The sequence below is a fragment of the Paroedura picta genome, chromosome 2 (genome assembly GCF_049243985.1).
Source record: "Paroedura picta isolate Pp20150507F chromosome 2, Ppicta_v3.0, whole genome shotgun sequence".
NCBI lineage: Eukaryota > Metazoa > Chordata > Lepidosauria > Squamata > Gekkonidae > Paroedura > Paroedura picta.
In genome coordinates this window covers 142,711,040-142,729,439 of record NC_135370.1, presented here as the reverse complement: position 1 = coordinate 142,729,439, position 18,400 = coordinate 142,711,040, and the positions used below count along the sequence as shown (strand labels likewise).

Here is an 18,400-nt window from a genome sequence, read left to right as displayed (position 1 = left end):
TCCAGAAGAACTCCAGATCAACCATGAAGAAATATTTATTTATTTCTATACCTCCTCAAAGTTATAAGGCTTTTGAGATGGTGTACAAAAATAAAAATCATAGAAATCTAATAAATAAGTAAATAACTAAATAAATAAAATGGGGGCAAACCATTGACAATTATAAAACCAGAGGGGAAGTCATGTCAATGTATGGAGGCAAAATAAAACACATTCAGAGGCACTTTAAATGACTAACAAAGTCTACTCCAACTTGAGCTTTTGTGAGTCAGTTACAGATTTCCTTTTTATCGGAAGAAATTAGCTCCAAGTTGTGAAAGATCATACTAGAAAAATATTGTTTCGTTGGAGGACTTCCGGGTATACTGACATGGATTGTCTCGTTAGAAGTTCATTGCAACAGATTTGTTGCTTGCCAGAGCAGCTAATGGATGCATAAGGAAGCTTTCTAATACTCTTGAGAAATCATGTTGAAATTTAACAGAAAAAATTAACACCCATTATCGCCTTCTGTAACCTCTGAAAATACTATCTCAATGATAAGAGTTGTACAAGCCTTACCCCTCCCCCCCGTCCTCCTTCAATCAATGCATACTGCATGAAGAACTGGAGAAATGACTCCTTCACAAGTCTCAAAAGAATTGCAAACACATTACAAAGTCAACTGGGAACCCCCTTACTACCTCATCCCTCTGCCTGTCCATTTCCTGTCTTTATTTAGAAAAATAAGAATTGTTTTTTATACCCCACTTTTCACCACCCAAAGTGGCTTACAATTGCCTTCCCATCCTCTCCCCACAACAATCATGTAAAAGAGGTGGGGCTGAGAGAGCTCTGAGAGAAACTGCTCTGTGAGAACAGCTCCAACAGGATTTGGACTGGGCCAAGCTCATCCAGCTGGCTACACGTGGAGGAATGTGGAATCCAACCCAGCCACTCTTAACTGCTACAACAATGTATTCCCTTTAAAATAATAATAAAATTCCTAATGCAGCAGAAAAAGCTAAAAATGCTATCTGGTACTTTTTTATCCTGCTGTCCTTTCAAGGAGCTCATGGAAACATATATGTTATCTTCACAAAAACCACCTGAAATAGGCTTCCCAGAGAATCTTCCCAGGCCAAAGTCACTTATTGAACCTCATGTCTGAGTGGTGATTTTAGCTCTGCAAGAAGGCGCATGAAGATGTTAAATAGGATTGAGAGAGGACCGCTCCCTGTGGGACTCCACATGTGAGCTGGTGGAGGTTAGATACTCTCTCTCCTTTGTTCACTGAAAGCTGGAACGCTCATGAACATTACATGCAATATTAGGTTATCTCAGCCTATCAGTGTCACAGGCATTTTTACCACAAGTGCAACATATTAATTAGTAATGAAGACGCTATCATAGTTGCTGAACTCATTTAAACATTACCAAGTGTTAAATTTGCAGTATGTTGGCAATATCTCATGCAGACACTAATTTAGCAGAGGGCTGAAACGTATTTTCACACCTCATTAACTTAAAAGTACAATTCATCTAGCTCGAAATCTGTCTCACAGATGAAAAAAGCTAAGTGTTATCCAGTTTAATCTGGCATTACCATGATTTTACATCTAATAAATATTTTCAAAACATAACAAATCCATGAACATTTTTAGATTAGGCCAAAGCAAGCCTTACCATTATACTTTTGAGCCTCTTGACTTCATCTTCTTGAGCTCTGTAGGATTCTAGCTCTTGCTGAACAGACTCGGCCACTTCTGGGAAAGGGCTAAAGAGATATTACAGTTTATAGGTAGAGTTTACATTATTAAAACATCTGAAAATGACTTTTGTAGTCACCTATTTGCATATTTATTTTGTCATGTAATACTGAATTGCATATTATCTCATATGATTTGTTCTAGAAATGAACTGAAGCAAAAGACAGTTTACATTATACAGCTTACCTGCCTTTGTGTTTCTGCCAAAATTTATCAGCTGCAGTTAAATCATATGATTTTTTATTTTTCTTCTTTGGTCTCGCACCCGCTGGGGAACTTTCCAGTCCTGAAGACTCTTCCAGAATAACTCTGTTTAAATGAAAATCCTGTAAAAGAATTGGTTATAAACTTGTCTGCTGTCCAACATAAGAAACAAACGCGTTCCTAATAAAACAGATTTTAAAAAAACCCTTAAGTTGACATTGAGAATGATTTTGAACTTCCAATTAAATGTTATTTTAAGCATTTTAAAATGTCTGTACACTCCATTTTTTCTATAACAGTTTAAGAACAGATAATCACAAGCTTCTTCCCCTGGACATGTTGGCAATTGCTGCCTCTAAATACTAGTTATTTGTGATTACATTCCTGCAAGCCATTCAGAAGCCACTGCCATTTTGCCAACGGGACAATAAAATTTTGTTTCAGTGATGTGTTTAACACTTTGATACAGAACATTCTTTTAGTCAGGAGAGAAAAATCAAATAATAGTCGGATATTCTGAAGTTATAAAGGCTATTTTTGGTTACTGTTGTCTAAAATAGCTGTACATTTCTGCTAGATAAAACCAGTCTCCATAACTTCAGGACTATTTTTTTAAGAAACTTCAAATAATATTTTAACATTTACACCACCTTGTGGTGATGGATGATATTTTAAATTATTAAAAACAAAGTAAAAACAACACATATCTAGCTGCACATGACAGAACAGACCAAACATGTGAAATCTTGTTTGGAGCCCACCTTCTAAAATATGTATTATCTGAGGCCACCAGATCTGCAAGACCATGTGTGTCAGAAAATGCACTCTTGATGTAGTTAGGCAAAAGCTGAGAGTGGTGGCCTCCAAACCAGATACTTTAGAAACACTGGTTGGAGCTACACCGAATTAATTTTTCTTTGCCACCCAGCAAGCCTTTAGATTTTGTTCTTATACAAGAGAATACAAGAGAGCATTTCACACAATATATTGACCACTGAGGAAGACCCCTGTGGGTCAAAACGCGTTTGGTCTGTTCTGTCATGTGCAGTTAGATATGTGTTGTTTTTACTTTGTTTTTAATATATTATTAGTGCATTTTGAAGAAGAAGAAAAAGAAGAGTTGGTTCTTATATGCCGCTTTTCTTTACTTGAAGTCGCCTTCCCTTTCCTCTCCCCACAACAGACACCCTGTGAGGTGGGGGGGGGGGGAGGGCTGAGAGCCCTGATATCAATGCCCGGTCAGAACAGTTTTAGCAGTGCCGTGGCGAGCCCAAGGTCACCCAGCTGGCTGCATGTGGCGGAGTGCAGAATCGAACCCGGCATGCCACATTAGAAGTCGCACTCCTAACCACTACACCAAACTGGCTTTGTTTAATAAATATTTGTAATGATTTTTTAATACTGTTCTGCAGCTCAACTTTTGGGTTCCTGACTTCTGTTCAGTTTGGGTTTCGTTTCCCTTTTTGGTTTTGCAGATCTGAAGAACTAACAAAATCTCATAGAACCATAGAATCATAGAGTTGGAAGGGGCCATACAGGCCATCTAGTCCAATCCCCTGCTCAACGCAGGATTAGCCCTAAGCATCCTAAAGCATCCAAGAAAAGTGTGTATCCAACCTTTGCTTGAAGACTTCCAGTGAGGGGGCGCTCACCACCTCCTTAGGCAGCCTATTCCACTGCTGAACTACTCTGACTGTGAAAAACTTTTTCCTGATATCTAGCCTATATCGTTGTACTTGAAGTTTAAACCCATTACTGCGTGTCCTCTCCTCTGCAGCCAGCAGAAACAGCATCCTGCCCTCCTCCAAGTGACAACCTTTCAAATACTTAAAGAGGGCTATCATGTCCCCTCTCAACCTCCTTTTTTCCAGGCTGAACATTCCCAAGTCCCTCAACCTATCTTCATAGGGCTTGGTCCCTTGGCCCCAGATCATCTTCGTCGCTCTCCTCTGTACCCTTTAAATTTTATCGATGTCCTTCTTGAAGTGAGGCCTCCAGAACTGCATACAGTACTCCAGGTGTGGTCTGACCAGTGCCGTATACAATGGGACTATGACATCTTGTGATTTTGATGTGATTTCACAACAAGAGATTTTCTTGTTGATTTCACAACAAGAGAGCTGAATAACTGAATAGATATAAGGAGATGCGATGTAAGGATGCGGGAATGCAGTTTCACATAAAAATGGCTAGTCTATACTGGATTTATCCCATCATAGTTATAGTTTATTTGAAGGCAAACAGCCAGCAGAAGAGTTACCCAACTGGCACCAAAGAAAATCCAAGGAGCTGCAAGAAGCATTTTATAATCAAGAGGGATACAGGAATACAATAAAGCAAAAGTGTTCCTAAATAGGTTTGCTGAAGATATCCATAATATGAAGAGTTAGAAATAGACTGTATCAGACAATACAGTAATGAACTAATAAACTGTATGGGCTTTACCAGACACCCAACTCAAAAAGCAAACTGAAACAAATAGGTGATAGTCACAGTGCTGAGGGTTTGTTCGTCTTTGATCTGGACGGCAGGCAAACTCAATCCTCATACATCTGAATCAGAGCATTTATTTATATATATTTATAGCTTGCATTGTCCATAGGAAAGTTCAAAGTGTATCCTGAGTACTGCCCCCCTTTGCCTGGCAGTAAGGGGCTCAACTTTAGATTAGGAACCCTCGGGCCTTTCTCCTCAATTCTCTTAATTTTAATCCAGATGAGACCCTACATGCCATCATCATCAACATTCATCTTGATCTCTTCAATGGCTTGGATTCACTGGAATTTTTCTGCAGGCAGGAGGATTTCTGCCTTTGTAGCATGACTCTTTTGCATCTTCCTTCTCATAGCAGCGCAAATTGCACCCAGAAATCCGGTTCTGGAGTGGAGAAGGGTGGAGTCCCCTATGAGCAGCATTTGTGCAGGCAGGAACATTTTGGGGGGGAGATGAGAAAGTCATATTCTGCAGGCAGAAATCTTTGTGCCTTGAAAAACTCCAGCGGTTCCAAGCCATTATTTGCACTAATTGCATCCTCGCAAAATGTAAGCAGGAGACTATCCTTTCTAATACTTTCTACCGTTTCCAGGGTCAAGAGTGTATTCATTAATCTCCTCTCTCTGGGAAGATAGAGGGTTTTTTAGCTACTTTGTGTCATTGCTTGCTTAAGGAGTACAGTGTACTATAATTTTGTATTACGAAGCCTGCTGTAAAATGCAAAAAAATAAACTGTAGTCACAAAAGAAAATCTTACCAGTACATCATGCACTAAGGCTTGGTAGGTCCAAGTATGGTGCAGGGGAGTTGCCAAATCGATATTTCGGTCAACAAGTACTAATAGAGGTCTTTGGAAACTGCAAGTAAAAATATCTGGTTGGTACTAGCATGTGTTTCTGCATATCTAATAGCAGAAATCTGTAGAATGTTTAATATAACATACTATACATGGATGTATATATATTCACTTCTCTCTACCTCTGTGGTAAGTTTTTTTTAACCATTTCTGCTTGGGTCGCCCAACCATACTTACACTGGGACCAATAAGGTGGGATGTTGTTAGCCTATTTATGGAAGAGCTGCAGATGTTATTTAATTGTAATGAGTATTTTTATTGTAAATTCTGTTGTTGTTAGATGCCTCGAGACACTGAGGGGTAGGATAGAAATTAATAATACAAACATAAATATAAAACATATTTCTATTTAATGCCAGATTCCAACTCGCTGGTGATCCTGGGCTCCAAGGAAGCATGTTTGGCCTCAACCAGGGCCAGGACGTTCTCTGTCTTGGCCCCCACTTGGTGGAATGAGCTGCCAGAAGAGATCTGGGACCTGCTGGGGCTAGCACAGTTCCACAGATGCAAAACAGAACTCTTCTGCCAAGCTTTTGGTTGGGGCCTGTGAGCTGATAATATCTACCGGGTCCCCTAGAACCCACTCCAATCAGATATGCCCACTGGATACATCACAGGGCAATCTCCAGTCCAGCCAATCTATTAAGTCATGGTTATATGTTAATTAGTTAAATGGTTATTGGTTTAAATGTTCAATAATGTTGATACAATTTACTGAGTTTAATTTTTACAGTGTATTGTATCTCATATTATACTGGAATATGATCTATGCTGTGAGCTGGCACAAAGGAGGGTGGTATAAAAATGTAATAAATAAATTAAATAAATAAATGTTAAAAAAATGTGAAATGCATAGCTTGAAGCCCACAGAGTTCACATGTAAGGCATGCTCAGAACATGATTTCTTTCCATTCCCTGCCCTGTAGACTTCTACAAAGATCTCCAAAACACTGAGGATTGCAGGAATTGTTTTAACAAGAAACTGGTTGGTACTGCTCCTGCACCAATGGAATTTCAACTGATAGGAGGGTGATTTGGTTCAGGTTCTCCCTCTTTACTGCAGCCTACTGAGCCATGTAGCTTTTTGTTTGTGAGAACTCTGCAGCCTTCAGCTGTAGCATTTGGTGGTATTGGAGGAGAAGACAGGAAAGAATGACATCCTTATGCATGCTGCACAGGATCTAAGTCTATGCTCTTCATATTGAATGAATCTGAAGCCTACGTACTTCATGTTGAATGAATGGAGAACAAAGGCGACAAGATTCCCCTTTATTCAAATACTGTTAATGCTTATAATCCTTACATAAATAATTCAAGCAAGTTTAAAATATTTCTAAATCTTTAACTTAATCTGTTAAAGAAGTACAATAAGTTGCTTCAGGCTTAAAAGTCTATATGTACAGGGCTTCAAAAATGTTCCTGAAATATATAAGTAAATGTTACCTAAACTGTCCAGACCCAAGCGTGTCACCTGTGAAAAGACTGTTCCTGGCGTCTCTGAGGTTTTCTCGGAGTTTCTTATCTAGTTTCTAGGGGGAAAAAATAAGTACTTTTTCTAAAAGCTTGCTCAAATGACAAGTTAGACCCAGAACTCCTATAAAAAGAAATGGTATAAAGAATCACAAAACAGGAAAGAATAGCAAGGAGTTGGAAACGCCCCCCCCCCCCCCCCCATCAACTGCATTTTCTTTACTAGAAAATCTAATTTACCCAGTGGTCCAAGCACAATCTGGTGTGAGGCCAGCTACACTAACTTTCATTATTCCTGAGATAGCTATATTATGAACACAAAGCATATAATGTCTGTGCTACTGACAGACACATATATGCCCCCTCCCAAAGTAAGACTTATCCTACAACAAAGCCCCACTGTTTCAGACCCCTTTCTCCATTGCATTTTTCCTCCCTAAATTTAATAATTTATAATATATCAATCTCATTTCTTACTCAGGTCTATACACTTTAAGAACTTTCATCATCCTGAAAGAAATTCTGGAAATCAAACATCAGGTATGTGAGGCATCACCATCTCTCCTCAATGCCAGGTAAGCTGTCCCTGGAGACTGCTCCTGCTAGAAAGCTCATTTTGAATCCCTAATGTGCAGGTATTTCAAGATCTTGTGCTGTCCCTTTAGTTTTTAAAGTCCCCAGGGGCCTTCCTGCCACACCACTGTTTTTGCAACTTTCACAGGGAACAAAAAGCAGGGGTTTAAAGGGACATATAGTCCCTTTAAGTATCTGCTTTCTGCTCTATCCATGAGCTGCTTTAAATGTTTGTGGAAGTTCATGATAGTAAACCCACCACAAACTTCTGTTCATGAACCACAAACAGGACAAAATTCATGACAATTTTTGCTTCATGCCCATCCCTAATTGTAACCCATCTTATTCCAGGACATCTCCCTCTCAGCCTGGGAAGTATCTGTTCCTTCTTCTCATGTTGGTTAGAATGGGAAGGGATCCTGGCCACTCCTATGGTTCTCATCCCTTCTGTCATAACTAAGCAGGTGATCTTTATTCAGCTGTTCCTGCTGCAGCTATTTAAAATACACCACACATCTAATATGTGTGAACATAATATGCACTGAAAATGTTCCGGAATATGTCTTCTAAGTTTGTGTTACTAATGCAGAATTATTACAGCTTTATAGGGTGACACAACTAGTCCTGTCTTTTCTGCAATTTGACTTAGTTAAAACAAACAAACTGCTGGATGCTTTCAGTGTTTTCTTTGATGTGAAAGTTTTATTTGTTCTTCACAACTCACCACTGCCACCATTTCTGCTGCTGTTCCTCTTGAACATCTGATTATTGGAATTGCTCCTATTAAAAATAAAAAAATGGAAACTGGTTAAATCTTTTGTTACAACATGTAGCATATATCTAAGACACACAAGTTTTATATTGACCACTAAAGAATATCTCATAAACAGTTAAAACATTTTTCTAAAGCTCAAATTGCTCAGAAATTCCCTGACATTAGTAACCTGTCTCCTGAACTAGCCTATGTACCTTTTATTTCTCAATAGAACCATTCCCTGATCTGATACATGGTTATTTTTACTACTGGTTTGATGAAGGAAGTGCAGATTAATGGCTTGGATCCACACAAATGAGAACTGAAGGTTTGTGGAAAGAATCTTGGCCAACCCTCCTTACTAATGCTGTTTTCCTGGGTATCTCAAAAATTTGGGAATGTTGTGGGGTGCAATATATGGGTATAGAAGCAGGGATAGCAGTGGGAAGGAACAATCAGCTGATGTCATGCAGAACAGGAGGAAGCACTTTCTCAACTATTCATGACATGCTTATTTCCTGCCCTATTAACACTCATGCTGAAGATTGCGGGAACTATGTGGGCATTAGGGCTTGCACAGAGAGGGGGTACTATGTGAAATTACCCTGTTTCTTCTGCCAGTGGTGCTTTTACTGGCAAAAGAAATTCATCTGATGTAACAGTGGTGCCTGTCCCATTCCCCATCCTCACTGCAGTCCCCACATTGTGAAGCCTGTTATCCACATAGATCCTACAACTCCCACATTAGCTTTTGCGAGTTGCAGGGGACATACATACAAATGTTTCATGTTTCATGGAATCAAAGCCATGCCTGCAATCGGCCTTTGAAGTGATGAAGAGTTCTGCAGAGCCCTATTTCTTCCCTATGTACCCAACAGCTACCTGCTCAGCTGTAATAACAATAAACTTACACTTACCAAGCGTAACAAAAAAGCAGAAAAGGCTGTCAACAATTGTATCCATAATAGTCTCCACTTCAGTGTCTGTTATGTCTGGTCTGTTAATGGCTAGAATGTTTTTTTTTTTTTCAAAAAAGAGAAAGAATAATTTGTTCCATCAATATCTGATTCTCCACATGGTCAAATCTTTGAATATGTAAATCTAAAGATTAGAGCCATAAAAAGACAAGAGAGAGATCTCTATAAATCTCTAAAGTGTCCCAGGTTTTCATGAAAATCAGAAACAAAACACAAAAAAATGTAGTGGGGAGCTTAACGCCGCCACAAAATAAAAGCTGCATTTATAGCTTTAATAAATGAATGCCTTCAATGGTCATTGCTAGTCAAACGTACAATATTGCCAGGAGGTTCCAGCCTTGGTTTCTGTCAGTAGAAGGCAGGGGGAGGGGGCAGGGTCCTTTTGAGGGCTGTTTTGGGCTTTGAAGGAGGACTCGTCAGGGCCAGGAGCAACCACCAAGTGACTTGTTACCCTGCAACTTGTATGACTCACTCAGGACTGGCTCCTAGCTATTGCTCAGCAGAAGCCTCGTTCAAGTCAGTGCGGTGCAACAGTTAGAGCTTAAGTCTATATCTGGGGGATCATGGGTTGAATCCTCACTCTGCTGGGTGAGAAGGAAAGAACACTGTAAGGGATGGGTAGAGGTTACAGGGGCATTCAGGGAAGTGAAAGAAGATAAAGTGAATGAAGGGACAATTAAATACTCCCCACAATCTTTTGCAGTTTCCCTAATCATACTCTACATAGCATGTGTTCTAAACTAAAAGATCCATTCTAAATGAATAGCTCCTACAATAAAAGACAAAAACAATGAGTTGAAAAGCTCCATCCAGGATTTTATGAAACAATGAGATATTTTAACTGGAGAAAAAGTAAGCTCTGTGCATATTTACTTTTATAATTCAATCAACAGCCTATCAGCATGTTGATTATGAGCATAGGGCCTGCAAAAGGGAGCTCCTCCACCAGGCATTTGACTGAAGCCAGGCACAATCAGTCAACAGCATCAACAGGGCACCTGACCCCACCTCTCCCTCTCCCCACCAGATACCCACCAAGATTCCTGGACCTGTTTGTATTATTATTGTTAGTGTTATACGGTTATGCTGATACTATTAGTTAATAATATTAATGTTATAGTTAGTTATATGTTATATGTAATGTTTCCTGTATAATTTTTTCAGTTCTATGTAAACCGCCCTGAGCCTTCGGGAAGGGTGGTATATAAATATGAATTAAATAAATAAAATCAAGAATATGCAGTTGAAATTATAAACACATTCCTTAAGAGTTATGTAGGACAAAGAGAAGGTATGCCAACATTTACTGAACAACTACAACCCAGAAATTATTATTGAGGTTGCACAGTATTTGGTGAAAGCTGGGTCAGTTAAAGCAAATTTTAAACTTTATCTTGCGTTAATTCTCTTATTTTAAATTTGATTTTATCTGGTCATTATGTGGAAACCTTTTGTTGGGTTGTTGAGATTTTATGGTTTGTTGTAACTTTTGAATAAAGGTGAACTAACAATGAGTAATGTAGTAAAATTCAACAGCTACATTAAAAATTTGTGCATGCACAAAGAATGTATCACTATTATGCCGATTTCAATGCCAGATATTTAATGTTAAAAAAAATTATCCATTTACCACGATATGAAACAAGCTCCTTATTTTGATTGCAGAGTACAAACATATCATCTTCCAAAGTAATGAAATTAAGATATTGGTCAAAAACCTATAAATGCAAACAAATTGATCATTGACAGAAATGTAATTATGCCTTGTTGAGACACAGCATTTATTTGTGTAGTTTAATATTACAGTAGAATAATTGTGAAATTATAATCATCTCAACTAACACATTCTTTGGCCATGTACCATTTATTTATTTGATTTCTTATATTTATACACTGCCCTTCTCTTGCAGCTCAGGGAGGTTGACTTAAAGAACATAGGAGAACATGTTCATTATAATTCAGAACATCAAATGAACAGTAGCAACAGTGGTTGCATAATAATTCATAACTGACATAACATAACTAATGCAGCAACGTTAACATATTAACTATGACCCCAAAGGTTGGTCAGTTCAGGATTCAGTTCAGAAGAGGGGAGGTTCTGTGGGCCCAGGAGATGTTGTTGATTCAGTTGACCTCTAACAAATACCTGGTGGAAATGCTCCATTTTGCAGGCCCTGCAGAACTGAGTTAACTCTGGCAGGGCTTTGATTTCTTCTGGGAGCCCATTCCACCAGGTGGAGGTCAGGACAGAGAAGCTTCAGCCCTGGTTGAGGTCAGGTGTGCTTCTTTGGGAACAGGGATCACCAGCTAGTTGGAAGTGGCAGAGCATAAAGCTCTTTGGGGGGGGTGAGGGGATCCCTCAGGTACACTGGGTCCAGACCACATATGGCCTTAATGGTGATTACCAAGACCTTAAGTCTGATATTTATGAAATAATTGAGAAATAAAATAAAATTCTGAATATAAATGTAGAAGGTGTCCTGTCTATTTTACTAGTTATATAACCACCAAAAATATTTTGAGCAAAAGACATGTGTACCTAAAAATGGAACTCATTTTAAAAGGCTAAATGTATTCTGAGAAGAGTTAAATTAATTAAGAATTGTCACATTTTTGTTGGAGACATGGGTATAGAACAGGGTTTCTCATCCAGTGTTTTGCGAAACCCTGGGGTTTCTTGATGGCTCTAGTAACATTTCCCAAATGGCTGGGAGTTGGTAAATTTTATATATATTTTTTAATTTGCTAAAGATTTATAGTTTATGTCACACACACACCAATGGCCACTGATGGGCCTGGAGGGGGTGGGAAGGAGAGGGGCCCTGGGTGGGCATGTACACAGCTATGCTTCCCAACTATATTCTGCATGACCAGGTCACTTCTTAGGTTTCTCAAAGCCTGAAAAATGTTTCAGGGGATTATCAACAGTAAAAAAGTTGAGAAAGCCTGATACAGATATTTATAATAAATGATGGAGGCAACTGAATACAAAACGTCAATATCCATGGTGTCATAGCTTATGAAGAATGTTTATTATGCTGTATAATAGATTTGTATATAAATAATGGAGATTCCTATATTAATATATCATTAACACTGTACCTTAGCCACTTGTGTTACTGCACTGGCCCCAAGAGCAGCATTTGCAATATCTTCCAGTTTACTTCTTGAAATTGCAGAAATAAAATTTAAATAATAAGACTCATAAAGTTGATTCCTAAGATCCTACAAGAAAAAGCGAACATTACACTATTGTTTTTAGTTAACAAGAATATTCAACAATATTAACTTATTACATAGAAAGGTATTTAAAGTTTAATACTTATTTAATGTATGACATACTATCAAAAGATTTTGCAATGTATTCTTGAATGGATGTAGCTTGGCTTGCACAGATGACCATAAGCCCGTGCACACAAACACACAAATTAGGTACAATAATGCTCTTTGAGAATTGTGAAATATGAAGATTGCGGTGCCCTAATATATGGTGTAAGGAGTTTGAGCAGCAGGATCGACAGAGATCCTTTTGGTTAACAGCCTTCAGGTATGCCTGACAACCCAGCTTTCAATCTGCAACTTTTCAACGAGCACTTGTTACCTGACCTGTCAGATACAGGCAATATGTCTGCCAGAAAGCAGACTGGGAAACTGCAGGTACAGATATAAATAATCACAATAAGCCACATGTTTGCACTGTTAGCAGCGACAAGTAGTTTTGTCTTACCCCCACCCCAAAACTATCATGCCTAGAATGTGCTTTCCAAGCAGTAGGAAGACATATTGCTAAAGTAGCACTACACTGGAAAGCAGATTTATTACTGCCACTGACTATTCATTGCCACCAGGAAAGCAGCAGTCCTAAGACACTTGCAGCTGCCATCTAGCCCAAGCATTCTCTCTGCCTGGCATAAACTGAACAATTCCATCCATGGACTCTGTGTTGCAATACACACAAACTCTTAGTTCTTACTCCAGATTTATATTACCTGGCACAGCCTGTCAACATTCTCCTCTGTTGGCATGACAAAATATATTGCTGGGACATCTGGAATAGGATCTCGATCAGAATGCAGAAGACTGGGGAAATAAAAGGACACAATTTATAAACATGCTTTTAGCAAAAGAAAAAACAAAATCCTACCAGAAGAAGTTGGCTTTTATACTCCACATTTGGCTACCCTAAACAGTCTCAAAACAGCTTGCAATCACCTTTCCTTCCTCTTCCCATTAAAGGCACCTTGTGAGGTAGATGGGGTTGAGAGAGCTCTAAAGAAACGGTGACTGTCACCCAGCAGGCTTCATGTGCAGGAGATGGAAATCAAACCCAGTTCTCCAGATTAGAGTCCACTGCTTATAATCACTACACCATGCTGGCCCAGTATACCTGAGGGATTGCCTCTCCACCTACACCCCTCAAAGAGCCTTGCGATCTACCACTTCCAACCACCTGGTGGTCCCTGGCCCCAAGGAAGCCTGCTTGACCTCAACCAGGGCCAGAGCCTTTTCCATTCTGGTCCCCACCTGGTGGAACGAGCTCCCAGAGGAGATCAAGGCCCTGACGGAACCTAAACAGTTCCACAAGGCCTGCAAAAGGCATTTAGTTGAGGTCAACCTATCCATCACTTCAAATTGGCCCCCAAGACCTCCCCTCTTACCATGACTGTTAACAAATCCACCCATCCCCTGGGTCTCAGTACGAGTAGAGCTAAGGCTCTTTGCAGTTTCATCTTCCTTTATTGCTGTTATTGTTATTGTGTTAATGTTATTGTTGTTACCACCTTTCTATTACCAGAATGATGTTACCTGTACCATTTTGTTGTTTCATGTAAACCGTCCTGAGCCTTCGGGGAGGGCAGTATATAAATACAATAAATAAAAAAATAAAAAATAAATGTAACCAAACCAAACTTGTAACCAAACCTAACCACAAAATACTCACAGATGCAAAGTAATGCCCATGTCTCTTAGTTCTTTCACAGAAAGCAATGGAGATATTATATCTTGGCCAAATCTGTCATAAATGAGAACCTGCAACATAAACATTTATAATAAATGTATACTTGCTTCCAACACTTTCCTACACTCATGGAGAGAAACACATATACAGCCAGGGCCACCACTGAATTTCTTAACTCAGTCACCTGCAATGCTGGGTAGCAAAGTTCTTTTCCCAAGTACTACTGCTCTGCTATCATAATTCATATCACTGGACTTTAACAGAAGCTGTACACCAACATTGTGCTCTTGGACTCTGTTATTCAGCCAACAAAAAGTCTTTATCAACATTTAAGATGTAAAAGAAACATGAGCAAATCCTCATGTTTTAATTTTTTTTAAGAATGAAAATGGCAGATGAATATTTCACAAATGCAGACAAGCAAAAAAGGCCAGTCTATAATACAAAATGAGGAGGGAGCAATGGTAAAGAAAGAAAAAAGTATTGTGGAGACGAAAAGTTGTTCTAAAAAACTAAGCAAAAATAATGAACTGGGAGGGGTGGGTCCCAGGATTAATTCAAGAAGACAAAGATCCACCACTGCCTCTTCCCATAATTTTAAAAGCTAAAGTGCTTCTATTCTCTCTCCCACACCTAGCTTTGCCAATCAAAACTAGCCTCCTTGTACTGTTACTGGAATCTTTCTTCCAGGGCTAGCAACATTGTTAGAAGGGGAGTTTCGGTATGGTATGGCTTTGATATGAACAACAGTTGCATGCAACTGCAGTTCAGCTTTACAAAATGCTGGGATGATCCCATCACTGCTTTGATACAAGACAGTTTTATTTATCAATCTTCCACTCCAGTGTCATGTAGCTGATAATACTTCATTAATCAACCATCTAAATACACAGTTTCTTCTAGTTACTTAGGTGTGGTTATATTCTCGGATTGCTATGGTTTGTACCAGAGTTTAAACAGTTATATAAGCTTTCATCAGCAGCAACTGCTCCAGTACATAAATCTATTAAACTAGCTCTACAGAAACATTGCTTTGAAAAATCACAACAAGCAAGTTAATCTGAAACTACAAATTACCAAGGAATGATCGAATTACCCAAAGTGATATAGCATTTTACTTACTTTCCATACAGGTTCACCTGTGCTATTTTTAACAGGAGGTACATTAAAATTCAACATACGCTTCAGAGCCACTGAAAAAGAATGAACAGATTTCTGTTATTAAAATTTCTCCTTATCCCCCTTGTAGCAATCAAGATGTTGAGCAACTAATCTAAGTATGCCAGTACAGGTTACCCACTTGCCCATTCCTATCCTTCAGGTACCTGCTAACTCTTCTGTGAGCATGCTGCTCACAACCTGTATGCCTTCCCCATGGTGAGTGTCCTTCTTCATTTGTCCTTTATGATTTAGCTATGGAGATCTTACTTCTCTTTCTGCTTTGCTACCCAGGCCAGCTCCTTTCCCTCCTTCCAGTACCTTTCAGCAGTAGCCAGGGAGTTAAAGCTGGCCTCTACCAATATATTCCAGTCAGCCCAAGCAGATCTAAGAGGCCACTCTAAGAGACAGGCAATTACATTCTAATGTTGTGAGAGAAGGGATGCTTATTCCATCCTCATGCAGTACCTGGGGATTCTTTTCCTTCAGAAATAGCATGAGGGGGAAATTTGTGCACAGGGAACAAAAAAATCAGTGTCACAAACTGAAATTACTTCATTCTACAGAATGCCCTGTCAAGTAGAACATGGCCACTACCTTAGATTATATTAATATCTTAGATGGATTAGAAAAAATGCATGAAAATGAACAGTAAAATCCTTAGAACACTTTTCTGGGAGTCAGCCCTTCTGACTAAATTTGACTAATTAACTTTAATAGAATGGCGCTGTAAATCTATCAATACTGATTAATTACTATGGCAACTGTTCAGAAAAGCCTTTGAGTACCACACATTAGGACAACTAAGACAGGCAGGGGTGATATTTTCATACCATGTTAGTGCCCCCCCCCATATCTTTCTGGCAATGAATAAAAACAGACTACTGAATTAGGGGTACAGTCTGATCCCGCAGACTGTATGTAATGTGAGATAAACTGCAATATTAGGTTATATTTAAAAACACTTTTGCTATCTGATGGGAGCTAACCAGTCTGAAATTAATGAAAAGGGAATGAGGGTCTTGATTATGACAGCTTTAAGCAGCCACTATATTTGATCACAAAACAAGGATGACTAAATTTCTATGTTAGTTAAAACATATCTCTACAGAAAGGGGAGATGAAAGACATGGAACAGTATTTGCAGTTTTGTTTCTTATGTTCAATAAGAATTAACCCAGCTTAGAAGCAGCATACAGAAGACTATGGGACAAAGAAAGACTGATTAACCCACTAAAACAAGTAGAGATAAATGTATATTTTAAAGTGGTAGATGGACAAATGGAGAAATGTACCTATTTAGGATGGAAACAGAAGAAGAAATCTAGAAGAAGAAATCTAGGAAAGTAAAATCCCACCACTACAGAACATTATTAAAGATCTGTATTAGCTTTATAACTGAAATTGGATCAGGGATATCATTTCATAATGATGGAAGAATGAGAAATCTTTTCTCTTTTTCTCTAAATTCTCTAAATTAGGATGTCCATGTTGTAACTGCCAGCATCTTTGACATGATGACAGTACACAGGAAATAAACTCTTCCTTTCTGCACTTGTGTTGCTGAATTATTCCTTTCTGCACAGACACCTTCAGGACAGAACCTTTTAGTCCTTTTGTGGCTGTATGCTGGACTACAGTATGGGCCTATCTGTTGGCAGCACTCTCGGTGCTTTACCTGGCTGAGGCACTCAGAGACAACAGAACTCACTCCAAAAGATATCAAAATGTCCAAGGTTGATGAAAAGTATTAGAAGTCCAGACTATTAAACCACAAAACCCCTGACTGCTGCTTTGCATAGGTGACACAATTCCCATTTATGGATATCTTGTTATTGTTATACCTTGCCAACCACTTCTTCCCAGATCTTCAAATAACACATAAATAGTTTCTTAAGGCAAGAAAGCCTTCCAGTTTTAACAATTAACCACTCTGAATTTGAGGAAGAGTTCCGAAACCCTCCATGACAGTCACTTGTGTTCTTATGGCAGTCATACCTTCCCACTCTTTTTGTTTCAGTACCGACTTCTGTATCCATTCTACTCGAGGACTGCAAAAGGACCCCCAAGTCAGCGGGATACAGATGTGCAAACCGGGGTGGGTGGGTGGGTGGGTTGGGGAGGGCGTCAATGCAGAAGGCCCCGCAGCAATTACAGCGCCCGGGTCAAGAGGACTGAAAGCTCCCTACTCAAGAGGCCAACGAGAAAGTTCAGAACGCCCTCCCGGTGGTGCACGAAGCCCCGAGGCTCAGGGGTGACCACACAGGGGAAGGTTCTGAACCCCCCCCCCCCCCCGAGGGAGGGGAGGATAGGGGAGGGGCGGACGGATACCCTCCGTGCTCCGCAGGGGAGAACAACAATCATAAGTTTAACCCCCCTCGCCCCCCCCCCGTCAAAGCCTCCAGCCGACAGCGCCCCGGCCCGCTTGTTCTGAGGGCCGCAGTCGACGACACCCGCGCGAGTCCGTGGGCGAGCGAGGGAGCCAGCCGCTCACTCACCCGTCTGTTTCTCCCGGATGCTGGCCGCCATCTTTCCCTCGGTTCTCCCCAACTCCGCCCCCTTCACCTCTGCGCTCGCAGTCGCCGGCTGACGTGGCGGCCCGGGCCGGCTCCAGCCTCAGCCAAGGCGCGGCGTGGCTGGCCGCTGCGTGGAGAAGGAGAAGCCCTTCGGCTAGGCTGAGCCTCCAGGAGCCGGAAGTTTGGCTCTGTCCTGGTTGTTCCCGTTCTCTCTGCTCCTGCTGCGACGACTGTATCCAAAGCTGGCCCGCTCCGTGACCCTGGTGGGGGGCGGCAGGAGCCACAGGCCTGGGGGCGCAGCAACCATCGCCTCGTTCTGGACTGTTTGGGGGAATCCCCCCCCCCCAGTCCATTTAGCCGCTGGTGAAGGTGGGCTTTTAATGGGATGCAGTTTTAAACCGGTCTGGCTTTGTAGACCTCGCGCCCGCTGTTTGTGGTGAGTGTAAAAAGTAGCAACTTAATGCAGGGGTAGTCAACCTATGGTCCTCCAGATGTTCATGGACTACAAACGCTGGCAGGGTCTCATGGGAATTGTGCTCCATGGACACCTGGAGGAGTCAGCATGGTCTTCAAAATACAGGAGGGGGTGAAGAGTTCAGTCTCTACACCGTTCACAATTGGAGAGCGCAGCTACCCCAGAAGTCGGAGCAAGAGGGGGATATAAAGAGCTCCATATGAGAGGTCACCT

General features: G+C 40.4%; 1 protein-coding gene across 2 annotated transcripts in view; it reads right to left on the bottom strand.

Annotated features, from left to right (window-relative positions):
* Nucleotides 1-17,967, bottom strand: part of SCFD1 (sec1 family domain containing 1) — a 45,883-nt gene extending 27,916 nt beyond the window's left edge. The window contains exons 1-12 of one of the 2 annotated variants that reach the window (XR_013228473.1): nt 17,695-17,967; nt 15,161-15,231; nt 14,021-14,109; nt 13,068-13,158; nt 12,181-12,303; nt 10,706-10,793; nt 9,016-9,105; nt 8,069-8,124; nt 6,745-6,830; nt 5,203-5,302; nt 1,935-2,074; nt 1,666-1,756 (exon numbers count right to left, since the gene is read on the bottom strand). Coding sequence is in view for 1 of the 2 variants with exons in the window: in XM_077323018.1 (XP_077179133.1) it covers nt 1,666-1,756; nt 1,935-2,074; nt 5,203-5,302; nt 6,745-6,830; nt 8,069-8,124; nt 9,016-9,105; nt 10,706-10,793; nt 12,181-12,303; nt 13,068-13,158; nt 14,021-14,109; nt 15,161-15,231; nt 17,695-17,725 (1,056 nt within the window). In the remaining variant the exon portion in view is untranslated. The remainder of the gene's footprint in view (nt 1-1,665; nt 1,757-1,934; nt 2,075-5,202; nt 5,303-6,744; nt 6,831-8,068; nt 8,125-9,015; nt 9,106-10,705; nt 10,794-12,180; nt 12,304-13,067; nt 13,159-14,020; nt 14,110-15,160; nt 15,232-17,694) is intronic. The other variant, XM_077323018.1, reaches the window with a different exon arrangement.
* Between the last annotated feature and the right edge of the window lie 433 nt (nt 17,968-18,400).